Below are 19,939 nucleotides of genomic sequence, written 5' to 3'. Positions count from 1 at the left end.
GTACGATGTGAGTTAATGCTCCGTGTTGAAGGTCGTACTGAGACCTATGATTGTTAACTTTTTTAACATTATGACTTGGATGGAACCTTGTCTCATTGGCACACTTATCACATCTTCTTATTGATTGTTATTTAAACCTTCCTAGATTTTGTTTAAAAGAAATTTGGCATAATTCCTTGTGCTTCAACTTTTATAACATGGTGATACATCCACATGTCAAATTAACGCATATATATATAATGAATAAAGTAAGGAAAAGTAACACCTTGAGGTCAATGTCACATTAAGATCATCGTGGCACCGGACACATCATCTCACGACGATATATTCACATGCAATGAGGCCAAAGAACACAAGCCTATGTCAAATGAGAAAAAGTCATGTCCTGGTCAAGCGTTTTTAGACTAAATCTGCATTAGCTGTAGGTGAAAAGGGGGAGGTTGAGCTTCACGAAACACCCGTTTTTAACCCGCCGCATTTTACTTGTCTCTTTGGTAGCAATACACCAGAGGCGGATTTAGGGGTGTGCCACGGTGGCCAGGCCCACCCCCCTTTTTTTGGAAAAAAAATGTGGTTGCTTATAGAGGGAATCACTGAAGCGTAACTGAAGTGGGCCCCCTCTTAGGTCAGTTAGTGGGCCCCCACTTATGACAATTTCTGGATCCGCCACTGTACACATGTACAATTAGGATTCGACCCGGAACGTGTTAATTATTGGTATTATATATTAATATGAGGAAATCAAAAGGGCCGGGAATGTATCGGGAATGGTGAAAATTTGGTTAACACCATTGTCCTATATAAGTGGCGGGGGTCATTAGTTACATATAAAGTTAAATTCTTTAATTCGTCCGGCGTTTTTAAGTCATGACGGCTGACATTTAATTGGACCTGGCGATCGTTATTTTAGTATTATAGATGTGAGATTATCCTGAAGTTATAATAAATAGTAAAACGGCTTCCCATACATATTGTGTATTCCATTTTTAGTAATATCGTTTTTGCGGGGCTCGATATTTATACATCCCGCCAGTGTCCTGTTGTGTTATTGTTAATCATATTTTTGTATTCTTGTTTTTAATTTATTTTTTTTGGTCAATGATGTCTTGTCTAATTATTTTTTTTGTTTTTTTGTTTTTATACACTTATCCCGTTTTTATGGTATTTAAAATTCTAACACTGTCTGTATTGACTGCTGTTCCCCGATTTTTGATTATTGTCAATATATGTAATACTATGCGTCTATCATACCAGTAAGAGTTTTAGTTAAATTTAAGCCACCACTTCTACATACCATAAGGAACCTCTGTACTAAGTTTCAAGATGATTGGACTTCAGCTTCATCAAAAAATACCTTGACCAAAAACTTTTAACCTGAAGTGGACGGACGAACGAACGAACAGACGCACAGACCAGAAAACATAATGCTCGTAGGTAGCATAAAAATTAAAATCTGGTAGACATGCACATCCTTAGGTTAGGGTTTAAACATCTTAAAGTATTAAAAGCAATACACTTCCAAAAACTGAAGAAGCAGCTAAACAGACAAATCATGTATCTATTTCCAGACTGGTAAATTAACATGGCTCTCAAATTATTGTCACTGGACATAATAAAAAGATTATCCATTAATGATCTTCATGTCTCCAATATACATTAAAACTCGTTGCATTGTTATATGCACCCATCCTATGTCAGCTCTTTGTTCAGTGATTGTCGTTTGTTGGTGTGCCTTATAGGTGTTTTTGTATCTCGATTTATATATAAAGATAGACTTTTAGTTTTCCTGTTTGGATTACTTTACGCTGGTCATTTTGGGGCCCTTTATAGCATGCTCTTTGTTGCAAGCCAAGACAATGTGTTGAAGGCCATACTATCACCAATAACGGTTTACTTTAATACATTGTGACTTGGATGGAGGTTTGTCTCATTGGCATCACATCTTATTTATATTAAATTCATTACCATGAAATTTTTATCAACTTGAAGAAACAGAAAATTTCTAACAATATGCACATCTCCATTCAGTGAACCCACATTGCTTTAGTACGCTTGTACTACTACAAACAAGCATCTTATGAGCAGTAGTGGATTGTATGTTGGACAGACCACAGACTGACATAATGAAACATCTATATCACCCAAACTTAGTTTAAAGGTATTTAAAAATACTCTGGAGGGATCAAGTGACATTGTATACCCTAGACTTTGTAAGGAGCTAACCATTGATAAGCAGAAACGATAAAACTGTAGACTCAAAGCACAGAATAGGTAGGTTCATATTGAATCTTAAAATTTGAAAGTCAACCTATTGTTATCAATCATTTGTGAATGGTAATAGTTGATCAAAGGTTGATTATGATCAATTAATAAATATATTAAAGCAATAATGAATTAAAATAAAGAACAAAACATCATAACATTTTATTAAAATGTAAAGTTTGATCATCAGACCAGAGACCAATAAAATAAAAAATACAATTTGTATAAAATGAGAACTTAAATAAATAACAATGCAAGTTATGATTGCAATAAAAATATAACTTATAAGTCATAAAATGTTATAAAAGAAATACTTCAGGAATAATCATACAAATTTTAATTTTAACTGAACATATGTCAATTAATTAATTACGTATGCTGTTATACTGTTGATATCATATAAATAGATATCAGTAATAAATAAACAGCCAAAACTCCCAGAAAGGTCTCAAATTATTATTAAAAATTAAAGGGCAGCTTTTTGTTGAGTCATTGGTCATTTTTTCTCCAATATATCTCATAGATTTTAATTTGATTGCTAAAAACTACAATTTACCGTTACACATAATTATGATCTTTTTTACAATGACATCCTTGTTTTTTCACCAAATAAGTTCTGTGCAGAATACCGCAGAAAATATTTTAAAACATTTTAAAGAACATTAATACAAATCAATCTTGAGGTTTTAGCGGAGATTTTTTACAATCATACAATAAAGTTAAACAGCAATATAGCTTAAATTGCACATTAATGGCCATTTCTAGTTTGAGATAAATAAATTGAGCTTGACAATTTCTGTACCATTTGTCCTTGCAAAAATAGGGAAAATAAGAACTTAAAACTGTTTTGTGTTATCTAGTTTACATATGTCAAAATAGTTCCTTATGTTTTCCAAATCTTTAGCATAACAAACCAAAAAAAAATGCTATAGTATATATAAACAAGAGGCTCTCAAGAGCCTGAATCGCTCACCTTAATTTTTTTGGTTAAATCTCCCATCAATGATTATTTTGGCTTTTCAATTTACTTAAATGTTCTTTGAATTATCCTATTTTCTTCAAAAGCAAAAAAAAAAATATTTTCTCCTATGTTCCATTTTAGCCATAGGAGCTATGTTATTTGACATACAAGAAAATAAAATATAAAATTTATTCTAGATACTCTGAAACTCATTTAGCCTAAGTTTGGCTGAAATTGATACAGCAGTTTCAAAGGAGAAGATTTTTAAAAGTAAGTCAACATGATGAACAAATTGTGAAAAAAAGACTTTAAAGGGCAATAACTCCTTAAGGGGTCAATTGACAATTTTGGTCAAATTGACTTATTTGTAGATCTTACTTTGCTGATCATTTTTGCTGTTTACAATGTATCTTTATCTATAATAATATTCAAGATAATGACCAAAAACTGCATAATTTCCTTAAAATTACCAATTAAGCGGCAGCAACCCAACAATGGGTTGTTTGATTTATCTGAAAATTTCAGGGCTGATAGATCTTGACCTAATGAACATTTTACCCCCCATGTCAGATTTGCTCTAAATGCTTTCGTTTTTGAGATATAAGCCAAAAACTGCATTTGACCCCTATGTTCTATTTTAAGAAACGGTGGCCATGTTTTTTTGACGGATCAAAAATCAAAGCACAAACTTTGTGCAGGATAATCTAAGGAACAATCATGCTAAGTTTCATCCAAATCCATTTAGTAATTTCAGAGGAAAAGATGTTTGAAAAATTGTTAACGACGACAGACGACGGCGACGACGACGGACGCCAAGTGATGAGAAAAGCTCGCATTTCCGTTTAGGGAAGGTGAGCTAAAAAAGGAAATTGTTAATTGTTATCATATAAAACCTGATCATCAATTGTCAGATTCATTTACAAAAAATACAGAACCATATATCTAAAAGATACAAGTTAAGATTAAACCACAATCCATCTCTTGGAAACAAATGCTATCTGTAAAACAGTTCTGCGGTTTTAATGAACTCACCCTGCTTTTTAAATCAATTAAAGCTCACTTTTCCAATCGACAACATAATGCTTATATTGAAAAAGAGAACTTTTGACATTGCTGCCAAGTTACATATCTCAGACATTTTGTGAGGACAAAATTATTTCCTTTTTGTTTGTAATTAAAAGATTTCTTGTTTGCCTGATATTTCAATATTATTTTTGGCTTACTAGTAAAACACCCAAGTTTTTTAATACATTTGCAGGAGTCAGTTTCTATGATACCAATATTTCAAGCCATCATCACCTACATTATAATTACAATTTTTTTGGCTGTAACTCAATCTACATCTACTGCAAAAATAAATATATTAGGCCAGAAACTTAAATAAATAAAGACTCCACGAAATGATGAAGCATTTCTAATCATTTACATGATCTAATTACTACATTTTCCTAATGTTCATAAGATAAACACAATAAGATATGAAATTTGAAGACTTTGTCATAATGAAGGAAGAGCTACTGTCAACCTTTAAACAAACATTTTAGTATGACAATAAACAGAAGAAAGATTGTCCTCTTTAGACTCATAACAACAACAGAACAAGTTGTTTGATCTGATCAATAAATGGAAGCATGTCAATTATGGATTTTATAAAATGATACACTTATCTTATTTATATTCATGCATAAATAAATGACAGTTGCACAAAACAGACTAAAAAGTGCATCAGCTCAGATGCATGTCTGACATAAAACCATTGTAAACATTTAAGTATATGTAGATAGAGTTGTCGTCAAATCAAGTAAAATTTCTATCATGACCTTCAACTATGAATTGGTGCAAACTGTCTGAACAAAAGTTATCCAAAAATGACAGAACTTCTTCACAGCCATCATTTATACTACCAAGAAAAAAATACAAAAAACAAATCTCATATCATCATACATGTTCATTATGTCTATAATCCTCTTTTAAGGAAAACACTGATTTACATCTTGAATGGCTGTTCTGCATACCGGACAAGGCTGGTCTAATGCCTCAATCTGTGTAGCACATGCCATACAAAATGTATGACCACATGGTATTATAACTGCAGTTTTTGGTCGATCCACACACACTGTACACCTTTGTGAATTATCATCATGCTAAAAGACAAGAAATTATAATATTACATTAATTAACAGTTTGGCATAAAATTGGTAGCTGATATACCTAAAACTAAGGTAAAAAATTGTGTCTGATTGTCAGATTTTTTATTTTAACAAAGATAATCGATAGAATTTTTAGTTGTTAGTAAGCTTTTAATGGAAGAAAAAAATAAAAATTGGTCAGTCTAAAATGCCCAGGTTGGTGTAGTGATTTTTGAATTAGGATCGTAGTTGAAAACTGTGTGATCAGGAGATTATTACAAAAAAATACAATTGTGTAATAAACCTGGTTACTATAATAGTTAGCTAAACCTCTCACTTGAAATTTGATGGTTTACCCACAGGGTTTACCAGGCCTCACGGTCATAAAACTTTCGAGTAAGTTTTTAGTACTCGTACTCCAACTTTAACCGATCATAATGGATCATAATGCTGGAATTCATGTTTCAAGCACGATTTTTGTGCTCCGGGCGTGATTCATGGAAAAGAATAAACTTAGCTATCTCGATAAGTAGCCTGATGATCGCTAACAGATAAATAGTATCTACGTCTCTGATATTACACACCTTTGACATGAAAAAAACCCCAACATTTTTACAATATTAACTTTTAGTCACAGGCCTGTTAAAAAAATTGTAGTTAATTACCTCATCACTGTTACAGTCGGTCTCCATTTTTGCATCCATTCTTGCTCAGAGATCTTCTCGCTATAATTTCGCGCGCAATATGAAAATTATGTTTACTTTGCACTTGTAGACCAACGATATTTGCTTAACAAGTTCACTTGTGTGAAGTTGACTTATTCATAAAAACAATACAAATGAACTTATACTATGTAAGAAAGGCGAGAAACAACACGACAAGTGACCACGATTAACTCGGAAAGTATACTTTTCTAAAGCAAGAAAGAAACGTTCAATTTAGCAAGTGTACAAACGGCAAAGTTTACTAGGACACAATAATATTATGTACACTTTTTGGTCTGTGGTCTTGTTCAGAAGAACTCAACAAGTCAACTTGTAGTAAGTTTACAAGTTGAATTATTAATTAAACAAGTAAACTTGTTTAAGTGTACAAGTTCAGTAACAATGCAACTTTCCCTCTTATTTTTGTCGTCAAGTTGTGTTGACAACTGATCAACTGGTGACTAATATACGTTTCCATATATAAGTGATGAAAAATCGTACATCATTTTTCAATGTTCACAGTCAGCACATACAAGAAGAGTATAAATATTCAACTGACATAGCACTTTTTCAAGAGATAGCATCTTATGAAGAACTTGACAGCAAGATAGACATTATGACAGATGCAATACATGGCTGGCGTAAGAATGCAAAAAATACAAGTGTTGTTTGTATTGGAGAAAAAAACACATAAAGCAATCAGTTGTGAGCATGTAACGCAAACAATGTAGCCTGCATCTCAAAGACATGAAATACTTGGGACAGAGAAGATCTTCAACTATTTACATGAACACGATGTAACAGTGAAAATTAATTGCCATGACAGGAATTGTCAATAAACAAATACGTAAGGGAAAATACAGAAGCAATCAATCAGAACGATGTTTGGCATTGTGTTAAATCTGTAAAATCAACATTAAAAAAGGTGTCAACTGGATCTAAATTTTCCGAGCGAAAAACATGGTCATTCCAGTTATCGGACAAGCTTGAAACGGTGGCTACCCACATGCATTGGGCAATTCAGAACTGCAACCAAGATGAAAAGAAACTGAAGAAGAGTTCATTAAATATCCTCGATCACTATAAGAATATTCACACTGGCTGCCATGAGAGTGCCAGGTGTAAGGTTGATGACAAATATGAACCGTCACTAATTGTAATAACCTCGCCAGTTGCTGAAAAACTTCTTTTAAGTGTAATACTTAATTCAACTCTACACAAATATGCAAAGGATTATGTTCTTGGAGGGGATACATTTTATGTTGAGAGTTTTAACAATGTAACAAATATTTATCAAAACAAAATAATTGCTTTCGGTGATAGCCAATACAATGCCCGAGCCAACCTTAGTGTACTTCACTGGAATGAAAATTTTGATCGAGACTTTACTGTTCAGTGTCAATTAATCAAAATCACAGATGCCAAGGAGTAAAAAAGGGAAGAAAAACTACAAAAGAGCTACGTATAAATTTAGAGACAATATTTGGTCAAGATTTATAAAAAGTATATATTCAAAAAGAAATCGTAGACAGTAGAACAAAAAAGTGTTTTAAATGTGATATTTCAAATAAAATTCATTTTCTGCAGTTTTCAAGACATTTGTTTTTGTAATTTATTAGAATTAATCACAGTACAAGAAATGTAATACTGTGTACTATTTTCTGTAAATTTTTGTTTTTCTATTTCTTTAATTACAATTTAGGTGTTTACTGTAAATTATTCATACTTTTTAATTTTTATCACTCAGTGCAATTTTAATTATACTTACACATGAACATTTCTGTTACAAAGATACATAAAATTTATCATTCAGATACAGCCATGTGTTATTATTGTAAACAAATGATATGTATATTTATAAATAGAATGTTGATAACAACAAGCTCCTCCCATCCCGATATAGGTTGTATTGCTTACCACCTGGTATTTTTTATAGGTCAAGTCAGGTCTCTAAGTTTTCCTGTAGGAATCTTGTTTTTGTATTATTTAGTCATGTTAGAATTGGTTCAGTTTTATCGTCTGCGTAAAAGATATTTTTGAAAAACGCGTTTCATTTTGATTTCACTGCTTGCCATTTCATGTATTTTTACGAATTTTACTGATCATAGGCCATGTTAAACTAGAGGATTGACTTATCTGATTTTATTAAAACATTGCCTTGTTTTATTTTCTGTAACAGTCAAATGCTAAGGTCACGCAATATTAAAGAACTAGTGTAATCACATCATATATATTAATGTGCAATAAATTATCTTCATCGCTTGGCGTATGGTATGGACGTTTGTTGATCATTAAAAACGCAAGTGTATCTTTTGGATAGATCACTTGGCTCTTTTTGCAAAGCATTTCGAAATTTTTGGCCCTCAATGCCACTTTATTTGACCTTGTTCTTCTTTTTTGATTCGAGCTTTATTGACGAGTCTTTTGTAGACTAAACGCATATAGCTCGTATACAATTATAAACATTATATCTTTGATGAGTTTGTTTTAAGTATTTAAAAAGTCTTTTCTTTAGTTTGTCTCAATTAAATGTATCCAACAGTTCCTATTATTCGTAAAACTTACGTCATCTTCAATAGAGTCATTACAGCAGCAACAGGAGATGACCGAGCCCATGTTTTAGATGCTGTGTTAGTTGGTTATACTTGCTTGTCATCCTGGAGCAATAAAACATGTGATTTACTAGTAATACCAAATCTAAATAACTAATAATCACGTAATATATTATGCGAAAAATGTAAATTTTCTTGGCTCTATAAGGCTTTATTGTACATGCTTTTCAAGAAATTCCCCTTGATTTTGTAGAAATTTTAATAGAAACAAGTTTCCTCATCTCTCAAGCAACGTTTATCTTATATAATTTGGAAGATTTCCCAAAAAGGCATACTAAATTGCTCAAAACGTCCCTCTACGCAGTTATGGAGGTGAATTAAAACCCATTTTTATTCCGCAAGATATCCACTTGACATAACGAATATACAGACCATAGATAACATTGCTACTACATATATACTGTCTTAAGTTGTTAATGCCAAAAAACGTATTTACTGGTTCTTTATCGTGAAAGGTTCATACTATACCCAATGTTTCATCCAAACTATTGTCTGACTGTATCTTGAAATGTGGGGGATTATAGGAAACCGTTTGAATAAATAACGAGTTTTATTGATAGGAAATTTTGCAATTGTAACTGTTACACAGTAACGTTAAGCGGTTCTATTTAATACATTGCTTTTTATTCTTGGAAATATTTTATATTCTTGACTTTCAGTCTTAAGTTTATGTGATGAGGGTAATTCCAGAAACACGTGTGGTGTACACTGTAATATGTTTCATACGTAGTTATAATTATAATTTGTACAAACTTATGCGACAATCTCCTCAACTTGTAGTATGATGTACTTGAATAAAGGAAGTGGTTTTTAATGTATCTATACTAGTTATATCGTATCCGTTACATCTGTATGATATACGTACTAAACCATAAGTTGTTGATATGTTTACAGTAGATTTTGATGGGTTCGTGTTTTTCAGTCTTTAGTTTTCAATGTTGTGTTTGTGAACTTTTGTTTGTCTATTGGTCATTTTCTTTTTTAGCCATGGCGTTGTCTGTTTATTTTCGACATATGAGTTTGAATGTCCCTCTGGTATATTTTTCCCCATTTTTAATATGCAATTAATGATGAAATATGTAGATCTACTCAAGAACGTTCTTGAACGACACAATAATGGAACCATATTCCCCTTTAAATTTACTAAGCATTTCAAAAAAGGTACGAAAAAATTGACTTTTAATTCATATTACATTTTTTAAAACATATCTTAATGATTGTGGTAATGTTTTCTGAATATTGTTTTGTCCCTAGGGTTTCATAACTGTGATATCCACGAAAAATGGTAAAAACTATGGGATAAACATCGAAGGTGTCCGTAAGTTATTGAAATGTTTCGAACAATTTTATAGCTTTTGATATTTCTGGATTCTTTGATTTAGCAGATGGTCTATGGATGTGTACTCTCCTTACTAGAGGAAGGAAATATAAAGACTAGAGTACATGAAAATTAATGCTTTTGTGTGTGTGTGTTTCAATATGTTGTTAATTGAATGTTGTTACCTTAATGTTTAAAGGCAACTATTTTACAATTATTCAGGTCAAGAACAAACTAATAAACACCAAGTTCTTTAAGGAAGTGGACAAAGACAAAGCGCGATTGCTAATCAAAGAGAGGGTATGTTGGATAAAGACAGTCCGTTTGCAAGAGACCACATATGGAACCTTGACAGGTAGTTACAAGTAATCTTATCTTTCAAAGAGCGAGGTATTCTCCTTTTTTCATTTGTTTTACTCGAAACAAACCCTTTATCATACAGTTTCAGTAGGAATCTTGTTTAAATTTAATTTACAAGTATATATGGAGTGGTTATCAATTGTCATTGTTTGCTTGCCTTTTCATCATAATTGTCAAAAGTGAAAACATGTATATCACTTTATTTTAAAATTGTTATAAGAAAAATGAATTAAAATCTACAAATTTTGTCAGCCTCTTAAATAAATTATAATATAACGTTTGGATAATGTTCAATACATTTGTTTTAATTTGACAACTTCTGGGTTTTCTTATCAATTAGATGCACTTAGTCACCCAGGTTTAGATACATGAAATCCTTTTCGTTTTGCTTCTATCAGATTTCATTGATATTGAGAGACGTGCTCTATCATATTCTAATTTTTAAAACAATGTTTCATTGTAATTCAACTTGTATATTATATGTTTCAGGTAGCCGATTCACATGAATTTCTATAAAATGTCTTAATAATAAAAAAGAAGTAACTAAAATAGCACATAACCAATAGTTACAATTAATAATATTGAATTTTAAAAGAACGACGAATTCTGACTTCCTTATTCCATACAATTACCATAACAATCAATAAATATAGCTTGCTGAGTCATAAAATTGATTTCATACTACAAATTGCACGATTTTACTTACAGTTTAAGCTTGGATTTTACATGTTTAAAGTCGCCTGTCGATAGAATAGTTTGCGCATGTGTATGGTTAATTTACATAGGTTAAAGTGAAATAGAAAAGTATTGGAAATCAGTTGATATTCAAAAATGCAGCATATGTTACGTTACATAGTTTTATGAATATACTGTTTCAAACAATGCATACATTTTTTATAGAATAAGAAAAACCCATCAAATCCAGACATATATATCGATTAAACTAGAACACACCCGTGATATCAGCGGGTCCGTGACTGAATTAAAGTATATAACTATGCGCAAGCCTTATTTTAGTATTATTATTGTCATCTGATAAAGTCATGCCGATTATAAGATACACAGTTTTTCTCTGCTTTCAAGTCTTTCTGTTTGAACCCGTCGAACTGAAACAATAATATTAATTATTTGGAAAACAAAAGGTCCTGGAATGGAGTATTTTTTAATCAACAGCATTGTCCTATATAAGTTATAAATAAAGTTGAATTCTTTGCTTCGCTGTTTTACGTCATGCCCACTAACAAATTGAAAACTGTACCTATACGCCTTATTTTTAGTCCAGATTTTTAGTGTTCGTATTGTTATCTTAGAAAGTCTTACTGATTAAAATACTACATTAGGTAACAATTTGACAATTTAGTAGTGTCAACCCTGTGGTTATGACCCGTGTATATATCATATTAATCCTGAATACAACGTTTGGTGGTGCGCCTGTCAGATGCGGAACGTACAGATAAGGTAATAGGTAACAGGTGAATATACTATTGGTATCGGTAGCGGACTCGACCCGGAACTTCTTAATTATTGGCAATATTAATTACGTGGAAAACAAAAGGGCCTGGAGTGGTGTAATTTTTAATCTACACCTTTGTACTATATTAGTTATATATAAAGTTGAATTCTGTGATTCGTCGTTTTTACGTGATGACGGCTGACAAATTGGACCTCGTAATTTTAGTATTATAGATATCTCTTTAGATAAAACAGTTTTATAGTCCTTACACACAGCCCTCAAATTGAAAAGTTTTACAAAACTACTGTTTAGATAAAAACAACATAAAACCTAAGTGGTTGTCAACATTCATTAAATGGAAGGACAAGGTATGATAAGAGGCGTTTTTGGCCCCCTTCCCAAATAAGTTTATATATACATCATTGATAGCCTTAGTATAGAAACTATTCAAAACTACGATTTTTTTATGTTCCGGTGAAAGGAAGGTTGCCTAGCAACGGTTTAAATAAATAGCCAAATTATCACATATGCATTCCTTTCTCATTACACATTTGCATAATTCAAAATAATATTGTTTGTTTAACACTAACTTGAGTTTGCAAATGAAAAGTCACTTCAATTTCAGTTTTAAAAAAATGCTTAGCAACAACCTAGCAACAAAAATATGAGGTATAAATATAGCAATATTTAAAGATATTTTAGCTACTGTAAATGATTTTTCTTTCATATATATGATGTCTGAGTCATCATTATTTTTTTTAAGAAAATGAAATTGACCATAGCAACCTAAAAGTTGCTTAGCAACAGCCGAAAAAGATAGAAACTAAATTGAACTACAAAAAAAAAAAACTTTTGATTTTTAATTGAACAAATTAGAATAAAATCAGCTTAGATTGGTTAATGCATGCAAGAATAACTAGCAGTAAGAAATGAAAGCAAGTCAATTGTATATCATGCTTATACAAAGATTAGCAACCACAATAGTGCTTAGCAACGGTTAAATAATGTTGTTTTTTTTTGTAAACCGAAGTACATGTAGGTTTTTGGCATTATTATTATATCTTGATGATGTAAATATTAAATCATATGCTGTTACCAAAAGCAGGGTTGAGATCTCAAAAAAAAAAATGTTTAACCCCACCGCATTTTTGCGCATGTCCGAAGTCAGGAGTCTCTGACCTTGTGTTGTATGATTTTTAATTTTAGTTTCTTGTGTATAATTCGGAGTTTAGTATGACGTCAATTATTACTGAACTAGTATACATATTTGTTTGGGGGCCAGCTGAAAGATGCCTCTGAAAGATGCATCAGGGTGCGGAAGTTTCTCGCAGCATTGAAGACCCATTGGTGGCCTTCGGTTGTTGTCTGCTCTATGGTCGGGTTTTTGTCTCTTTGACACATTCCCCATTTCATTCTCAATTTTAGTATTAAATAAAAGATAGCTATCAAGGAAATGGTCGGTTTATTAAAAAAAAAAAGGATAAATACAAATCATATTGTCACATGATAATTAGTAAGTATAAACATTAACATGTTAGTAGGTAAAATAAACAAGAATGTGTCCCCAGTATAGTATACCGTTAAAACGGGGCAACATCTCTAATCTGGCATTAACATTAGAAATAGCATATCATAGGGAACATGTGTACTAAATTTCAAGTTGATTGGACTTCAACTTCATCAAAAACTACCTCGACCAAAAACTTTAACATGAAGCGGGACAGATGGACGAACGGACTGACGGGCGGACGGATAAACGGACGAACGAACAGACGAACGCACAGACCAGAAAACATAATGCCCATAACTGGGGCATAAAAAAACTTTAAGTTACATAAGAAGTGTCACACTTATAATTCATAAATAATAGTTGTTGAAGTTATGAATATAGCATTTCACATTTACATGATGATTACCGGTACATTAAAAAACGCAAATGGATTAAAACTACTATTGACGATACAGTATGTATAGCAAATAAATGTCATTGTTTGTCACTTAAAGAATCGTACACTGTGAACTTTCTAACACTTAACAGAATATTTTAAAGACTGAAATGCTGAAAACAAAGTTTAAAGTTTTCGATGAGGTCAGGGTTTAAGACGTTAAAAGCTCATTAAGATATGTAGACGAAAGAGGTATGAACATCTTCAAGCTTCTTTAAAAATTCATTATTTCTACGATATATATCCTGAAATTAGCACATTGATCGCCGGTGTATAGTATCATGTGCAATCATATCACATCTCCTTATCTTATCCAAAATGTTATGCTTTTTTTAATGAAACAGTTGTTGGTAAGTAGTATTTCATGAAACCCTCGAAAACATTCGAATTTGATTAGAAAAGTAGACATACTTTATTAAAGGGTCTCGGTGGCCGAGTGGTCTAAGAAGTTACTTCTTCTGTAATCACTAGCCAGTCAACACTGAGGTTGTGAGTATGATCCCCGCTCGTGCGGGTGCACTCGTTTTCAACCTTAATTTCTACTTTCAATGTTGATCTATTTATTATTTTTATTCTGAATGTCTTCACTTGCAGGACTAAATGTCCAGCCAAAAGGTTTCAACTTTCAAGATTTACAGCCGATTTCATTTAGTGTGAAGCCAAAGGTAAAATCTTTGGTAAGCTTGCTTGTTAGCTGAACCGTGAAGTCATTATTATGTCATGTTTACTACCCTCCTTTCGAAGAAGCATAGTCCATCAAACAGATAGATTGGTAATCTACTGAACTAGTATATTCTTAAAGGAGGATAGTTAACCTGACCTAACAATGACATTATGGTTCATCTAACAAGCAAGCTAACTAAGAATATTACCTTTGACTTCACACTCAATGGAATCGGCTGTAGTATTCACCAAATTCAACCTTTCCGGTATTGAATAAATATTTGAAGTTACTGAAAAAATCTTATTTATTGCATTTGGGACATTAAACTGTAGTACTAGTAGTGCAAGTTGTGCTTTCAATAGCAAGTGAGAGGGAAAACAAGTTCAACTACCGTTTTTGATGAATATTCAACAACTACCCTAATTGTTTTTTAAGTAGTAAGAAATATTGACTAAGTCCAAAAATCTGACATTTTTAGAATGTTTGAAGAATAATAAAAATCCGATGGCAATACATGCTTCAATTATGTGTACAATAAACCTATTAGGTATAAAAGCTGTATCTCAAAAACTGTAGGAGGATAACCGACTCTTTATATATATATAGCTTGTACCAAAAATACCGGACATTTAAAGAAAATTAAAAACAAAAAATCAAAACCCTGTAGACGTACACACCTCTATTATAAATAAAAAGCTTTTTAGGTCAAAAATTGAAGGCGATATTTAGACGTATATGTCCGGACAGAAACAGACGAACGGACGGATGGATGGACGGACAGATATAAATTAACAAACGTGCTCGACATTTTGTCCCGTGAGGAGAGGGGGAATGTGAAATCGAATTAAGAGGACATAGTTTACATGTACATTAAACAGCTAGGTAAGAAGTACCAGCACTCCAGGAATCGGTATAGGTTTGGCATGAAATTTTGTCACTTACATAGAACTCCAGACAAAACAAAATACACATTCGAACAAATACACATGTTTTTTTTCGCGCATACTTCGTAAGTTTGTTTGCCATGGGTCTTATCCAATTTGTATTTATGCAAGTAAAATATGTTAAAAGTGATTTCGCTAATAGTGCGGTGACAGAAGTGTAAAAAGTCGTCTAGATCGCGAGTTTAATCTCCCCAAATAACACACGGCTAAAAATGGTCTTAACTTAAAGACAAATATGTCTTCTTTATTTTTTGCCCTGTCGTCAGAATTTCGTATGGTCACATTTTTCTAAAAAGTCGTTTTAATGACTAGTAGTATATTGGAGAGTTTCAACCCCCCTTTTTCAAAATAAAAAATTGTGTATGTTTGCTTACATTTAATTGAAATAGTTTTTTCTGAAGCTATTTTCATATGTCAAAATACTCTATTTAGTATTTTATTTCTTCTTATCTATAAAATTTGCTAAGTTTGGACTGTTTAAAATTGAGGTAATTTTAATTGAAAATTCAGATACAAACTTCAGTTTCTTCTTTATAGTAGTAATTGAAATTATCCCATAATATTTTAAGCATATAGTATTTCATAAAACTAATAACTGATAAAAATTTCGGAACCTAAATATGAAAACAAATGTAAGAAATCAATGGAAAAAGAATGGAATAAAAAAAGTCAATTTCAACACGGAACTTTATCACTTGCCTTCCGTCACATTTTGTGCATTAGTCAATAATTTGATTTATGAAATTACTACCTTTTTCTCTATTATATACAAATATTTTCATTTGAAGTGCACTAATATATGACACATACTTTGTTTGTATATGTTTATATTCTATGTTTTTGTTATAAAACATCAAATATACTATTAAGAAAAGTCTTATTGTAAAAATCAAAATAATTGACGGATAGTTTCAGTTAATATTCCGTGACATGTCAAGTCCGTTGAAATTTGCTCCTTTGAGTCCAAAGAAAAGACAAACGTCGTTACATTTTATGCAGTGCTTAATATGCCAAAAAAAAAAACTCGACTGAAATTTTGAGTCAATTTACCAGTATAGGGAAGTCGACTTTTGTATCTGCATTGAATAAAAGATTGGATGAGGTGAACATCAAGGTTTTTCATGCGATAGCTGTGAATTTGAAGAACTCCGTGCAGGCTGTTTATCATCGTTCATGCTACAAAAGTTACATAAGTAAACATAATTGTTCCCTCTTTTAGAGCGAGGAAGCTTCTAATCTGATTTTTAATGACGACATACAATTATCGGAATGTTGTCCCTCAGTTTTGGGTGTTTGTACGCGTTCTAGAATGCAGTCGTTCAACTGGAGCGCTTGTATATTTTAAAAGATCAAAAACTACGCAAGTTTGAATCAGATGAGCGTATTAAGAAGTTTTATCCGTGTCAGATAAAGTTGAAGTTGAAATAGTTTCTCGTCCATCTTTTGAACTTCAATCACTCTGTCATTCTGGTTGCATTACAAAGTATTTGCTAAAAACGAAAAAAAAAAAACAAAAAAAAAAAACAACTCCAAACCCGTGGAAGCAGAAATCTTAGATCACGATACTGCTTTTACTAATTTTATTTGGGTTATTGACAACGATTCAATTGGAAAAAAAACATTCCTCATGACATCGTTACTTGATAAATATAGATCTTCTCTTCCTACTGATTCTAATCTAAAATATTCTACTTGTAAAATGCAGTCTTAACTCATTGATTTCTATAGAAACTCGGTTGTCAAACAACTTCAACAAGTTCAAGGCAAATCTAACATAATATTTAGTAGCAACATAACTATTTGAGATGCCATATCAACTGCTAGTCAATTGAAAACTGACCTCAAAATATCAATGTCAACTGTATTAAACACAAATAACGGACAGACATTTCATTCCGCTGCAAGTATATTTAGAAAAGATATCGAAACTCTACAAATTTCCACAAAAGAATACCTAACTTCGGATGAATTGTCTCTTCCTTCATCAATTCAGTCAATGCCTTCGTATTTATTGCAATTCATTTTATGGTAACTCGATGATACTGCAGACAGCCAAGTTTATTCTCAGGAAATGGCACCAGAGGAATTGCGTAAATGCTTGGCAATTGTTGAGTCAATCGTTTATGTGGCCAAATTTATTTTTACTCCTTTTCATTTAGAATTGGCTTCACAAATGTACTATAAGTTTGGTTCAAAACACCTTGTTGAAACATTGAATGTCAATGGATTGTGTTGTGTTGTTACAGAAAACCATCAACGTACTGATGTTTACTTTCCGGCGCATGCATGGTAAATGTTTTTTTTAATACGTTTCCCAAGCATCTTTGCAGACAAGCATATGGATATCATCACACCTTCCTAAACCCCCTTTTAGATCTCCGTTAAATCTTGAATGAATTGATAGGGATGGTTTGAAGCTGGTATTGTTTTAGGAACAAATGTCTTCGGACTTCCAACAATACCTTGTCTGTACTTGTAAAGAAAAATCTGTGCGCTCAAAATAACGTGTTTGCTTTGAGCAGAACCTTTCATTTGTAGAAATAGTATAACATGGCTTGTGACAGTTGATGAAAATAAAGATGATGGAGATAACGCTTGATTTTATATATAGTTTGTTGCACTGGTACACACTGTCCCAGGTTAGGGGAGGGTTGGCGCGCCTTTGAAAAAGTTAAACCCCGCCACATTATGTATGTGTCTGTCTCAAGTCACGAGACTGTAATGCAGTGATTGTCACTTGTTTCTATATACTATATTTGTTTCTTTCGTATTTATTTTGTACATTAATCTGGCCGTTATATTTTTCGTTTGTTTGACATTTTTCATTTCGGGAATTGAAGACTTTGCTGTCATGATGAATTTTACTCATTGTTGAAGCCCGCACGGGACCTATAATTGTTAATTTATGTCTCAGTTGGTCTCATTTTGAGAGTAGTCTTATTTGCAATCATATCACATCTTCTTTTTTTGTATGGAATACTTTTGAAGTTTGTGGTACGTTGCAAGGAAAAAAAGGGGGGTATATGTACAAAACCTATAATGTAATTGATATCACTCAGAGTAAAATACACAACAGATAATGCTATGGAAGCAGCAATAAATGTGAGAAAAAAAAACAAAAGCAACGAGTAGTCTTTAAAAAAGCCTGAAGTATCTGCAAATTCTATTTGAGGTCATATTTGACTGTAGTGTTCTATTGCTTTGCTTTGATACCTCACCCAATATGATAGTTTAAAAAATAATTTTAAGGTATGTCCTGCATGACACTTGATTTTTACCTGAAATTGAAATTTTTTATAAGGTTAAGGTGCTCTAAACTTTTTATAGGTTGAAAACTTGATTTTTAAAGTTTTGTTTATAAAACGTCGTTTTCGGAACTTTTTTGATAACAAAATCTTAATGATTAAGGTTTATGTATAATAACAAACATTACTACAGCCAAAACAGTATCGTTTGTATTTAGGAAGAGTTTAGAAAAAGAAAAAAAGTGTCAAAATTGAAACCTTCCCAAATTTTCACAGATTTTTACATATGACCTTTGACCTCAATTTAAAAAAAATGTGACCATATCAAGTCCTGACGACAGGCATATTGTTGTAGTACAAGGTTTCCTCTTTCCAATGATATATTATATAGGTGTGTGTGTTCGGTGGGGAGATTAAATTCAGAAAAATCTGCCTTCAGTCACCGCACTATAAAGCATGTTTTATTTGATAATCCATATAGGATCTGAGTCAATTGAATGCTACATGTGTACTTATATTTTATGATTTAAGTTCTTGTCAAAAGAGTGCTCTGACACATATATAAGAAAAATCTTTAGTGTACCGATATATGAATAGGCTGGAAATACATAATTTACAGTGTAGTATAAGTGTAGTTAACTTAATTTCAGTATCAACTGCTCTTTACCTGGAATTATTTTTATCATTACATTCCATACTTTGGATTTAATACTGACTGCACGTGTATAACCTATTAGTTTAGTACTGTACGCAGATTTTTGTCTATCAACCAGTGATTTTAGTATTCTTAGTTCTCTGATCATATAGCTACTACAATGTATATTATGGCCAACGAACATGTGCAGACCTAAGAATTCTGTTAACGTAAATGTGCACGAAATGGATATGATACATAAGTCTATTTTTCTGTAGATGGTTAAATAGAAAACTTCAAAAAGCAAAATATATACGTTTTGATGAACTAATTTTCTTCAGAACTACAAAAAGAGTTTGAATATATTGAGAATTTATTATAAAATTCATTTGTAAGATTTCGTTGAATATTTGAAAATTGTAATGAATAAAATTAATTAACCATATTTCAAGGGACACAACTCTGTATTTGGCTCCTTAGTGTTAGACTATTTTAATCATTATGGGTCTAATTTCACGTACAACGTATTTCTTTAAGAGAGTGACATGTCTTGATGACTGGATACGACATAAAACAATCCGTACGTAATATTCTGATCAATTATGGATCCGGAATAATTTCGTACCCGTGCCGTTCACTTTGACGTATTATAATGACTTGTCAAAATATGTAAACAATCGGATTATTTTTCAAATTTTTAGACATGA

General features: G+C 32.0%; 1 protein-coding gene across 2 annotated transcripts in view; it reads right to left on the bottom strand.

The window, feature by feature from the left end:
* Positions 1-11,895, bottom strand: part of LOC139481807 (uncharacterized) — a 30,401-nt gene extending 18,506 nt beyond the window's left edge. The window contains exons 1-2 of one of the 2 annotated variants that reach the window (XM_071265315.1): positions 10,644-11,895; positions 8,622-10,543 (exon numbers count right to left, since the gene is read on the bottom strand). In XM_071265315.1, coding sequence (XP_071121416.1) covers positions 8,622-8,672 — 51 coding nt within the window. In that variant the 5' untranslated portion in view covers positions 8,673-10,543; positions 10,644-11,895. The remainder of the gene's footprint in view (positions 1-8,621; positions 10,544-10,643) is intronic. The other variant, XM_071265314.1, reaches the window with a different exon arrangement.
* Positions 11,896-19,939: the final 8,044 nt, after the last annotated feature.

This window comes from Mytilus edulis, chromosome 7 (assembly GCF_963676685.1).
Source record: "Mytilus edulis chromosome 7, xbMytEdul2.2, whole genome shotgun sequence".
NCBI classification, from domain to species: domain Eukaryota; kingdom Metazoa; phylum Mollusca; class Bivalvia; order Mytilida; family Mytilidae; genus Mytilus; species Mytilus edulis.
Note: the sequence above shows the minus strand (reverse complement) of the source record. Positions and strands in the feature narration are given on the sequence as shown.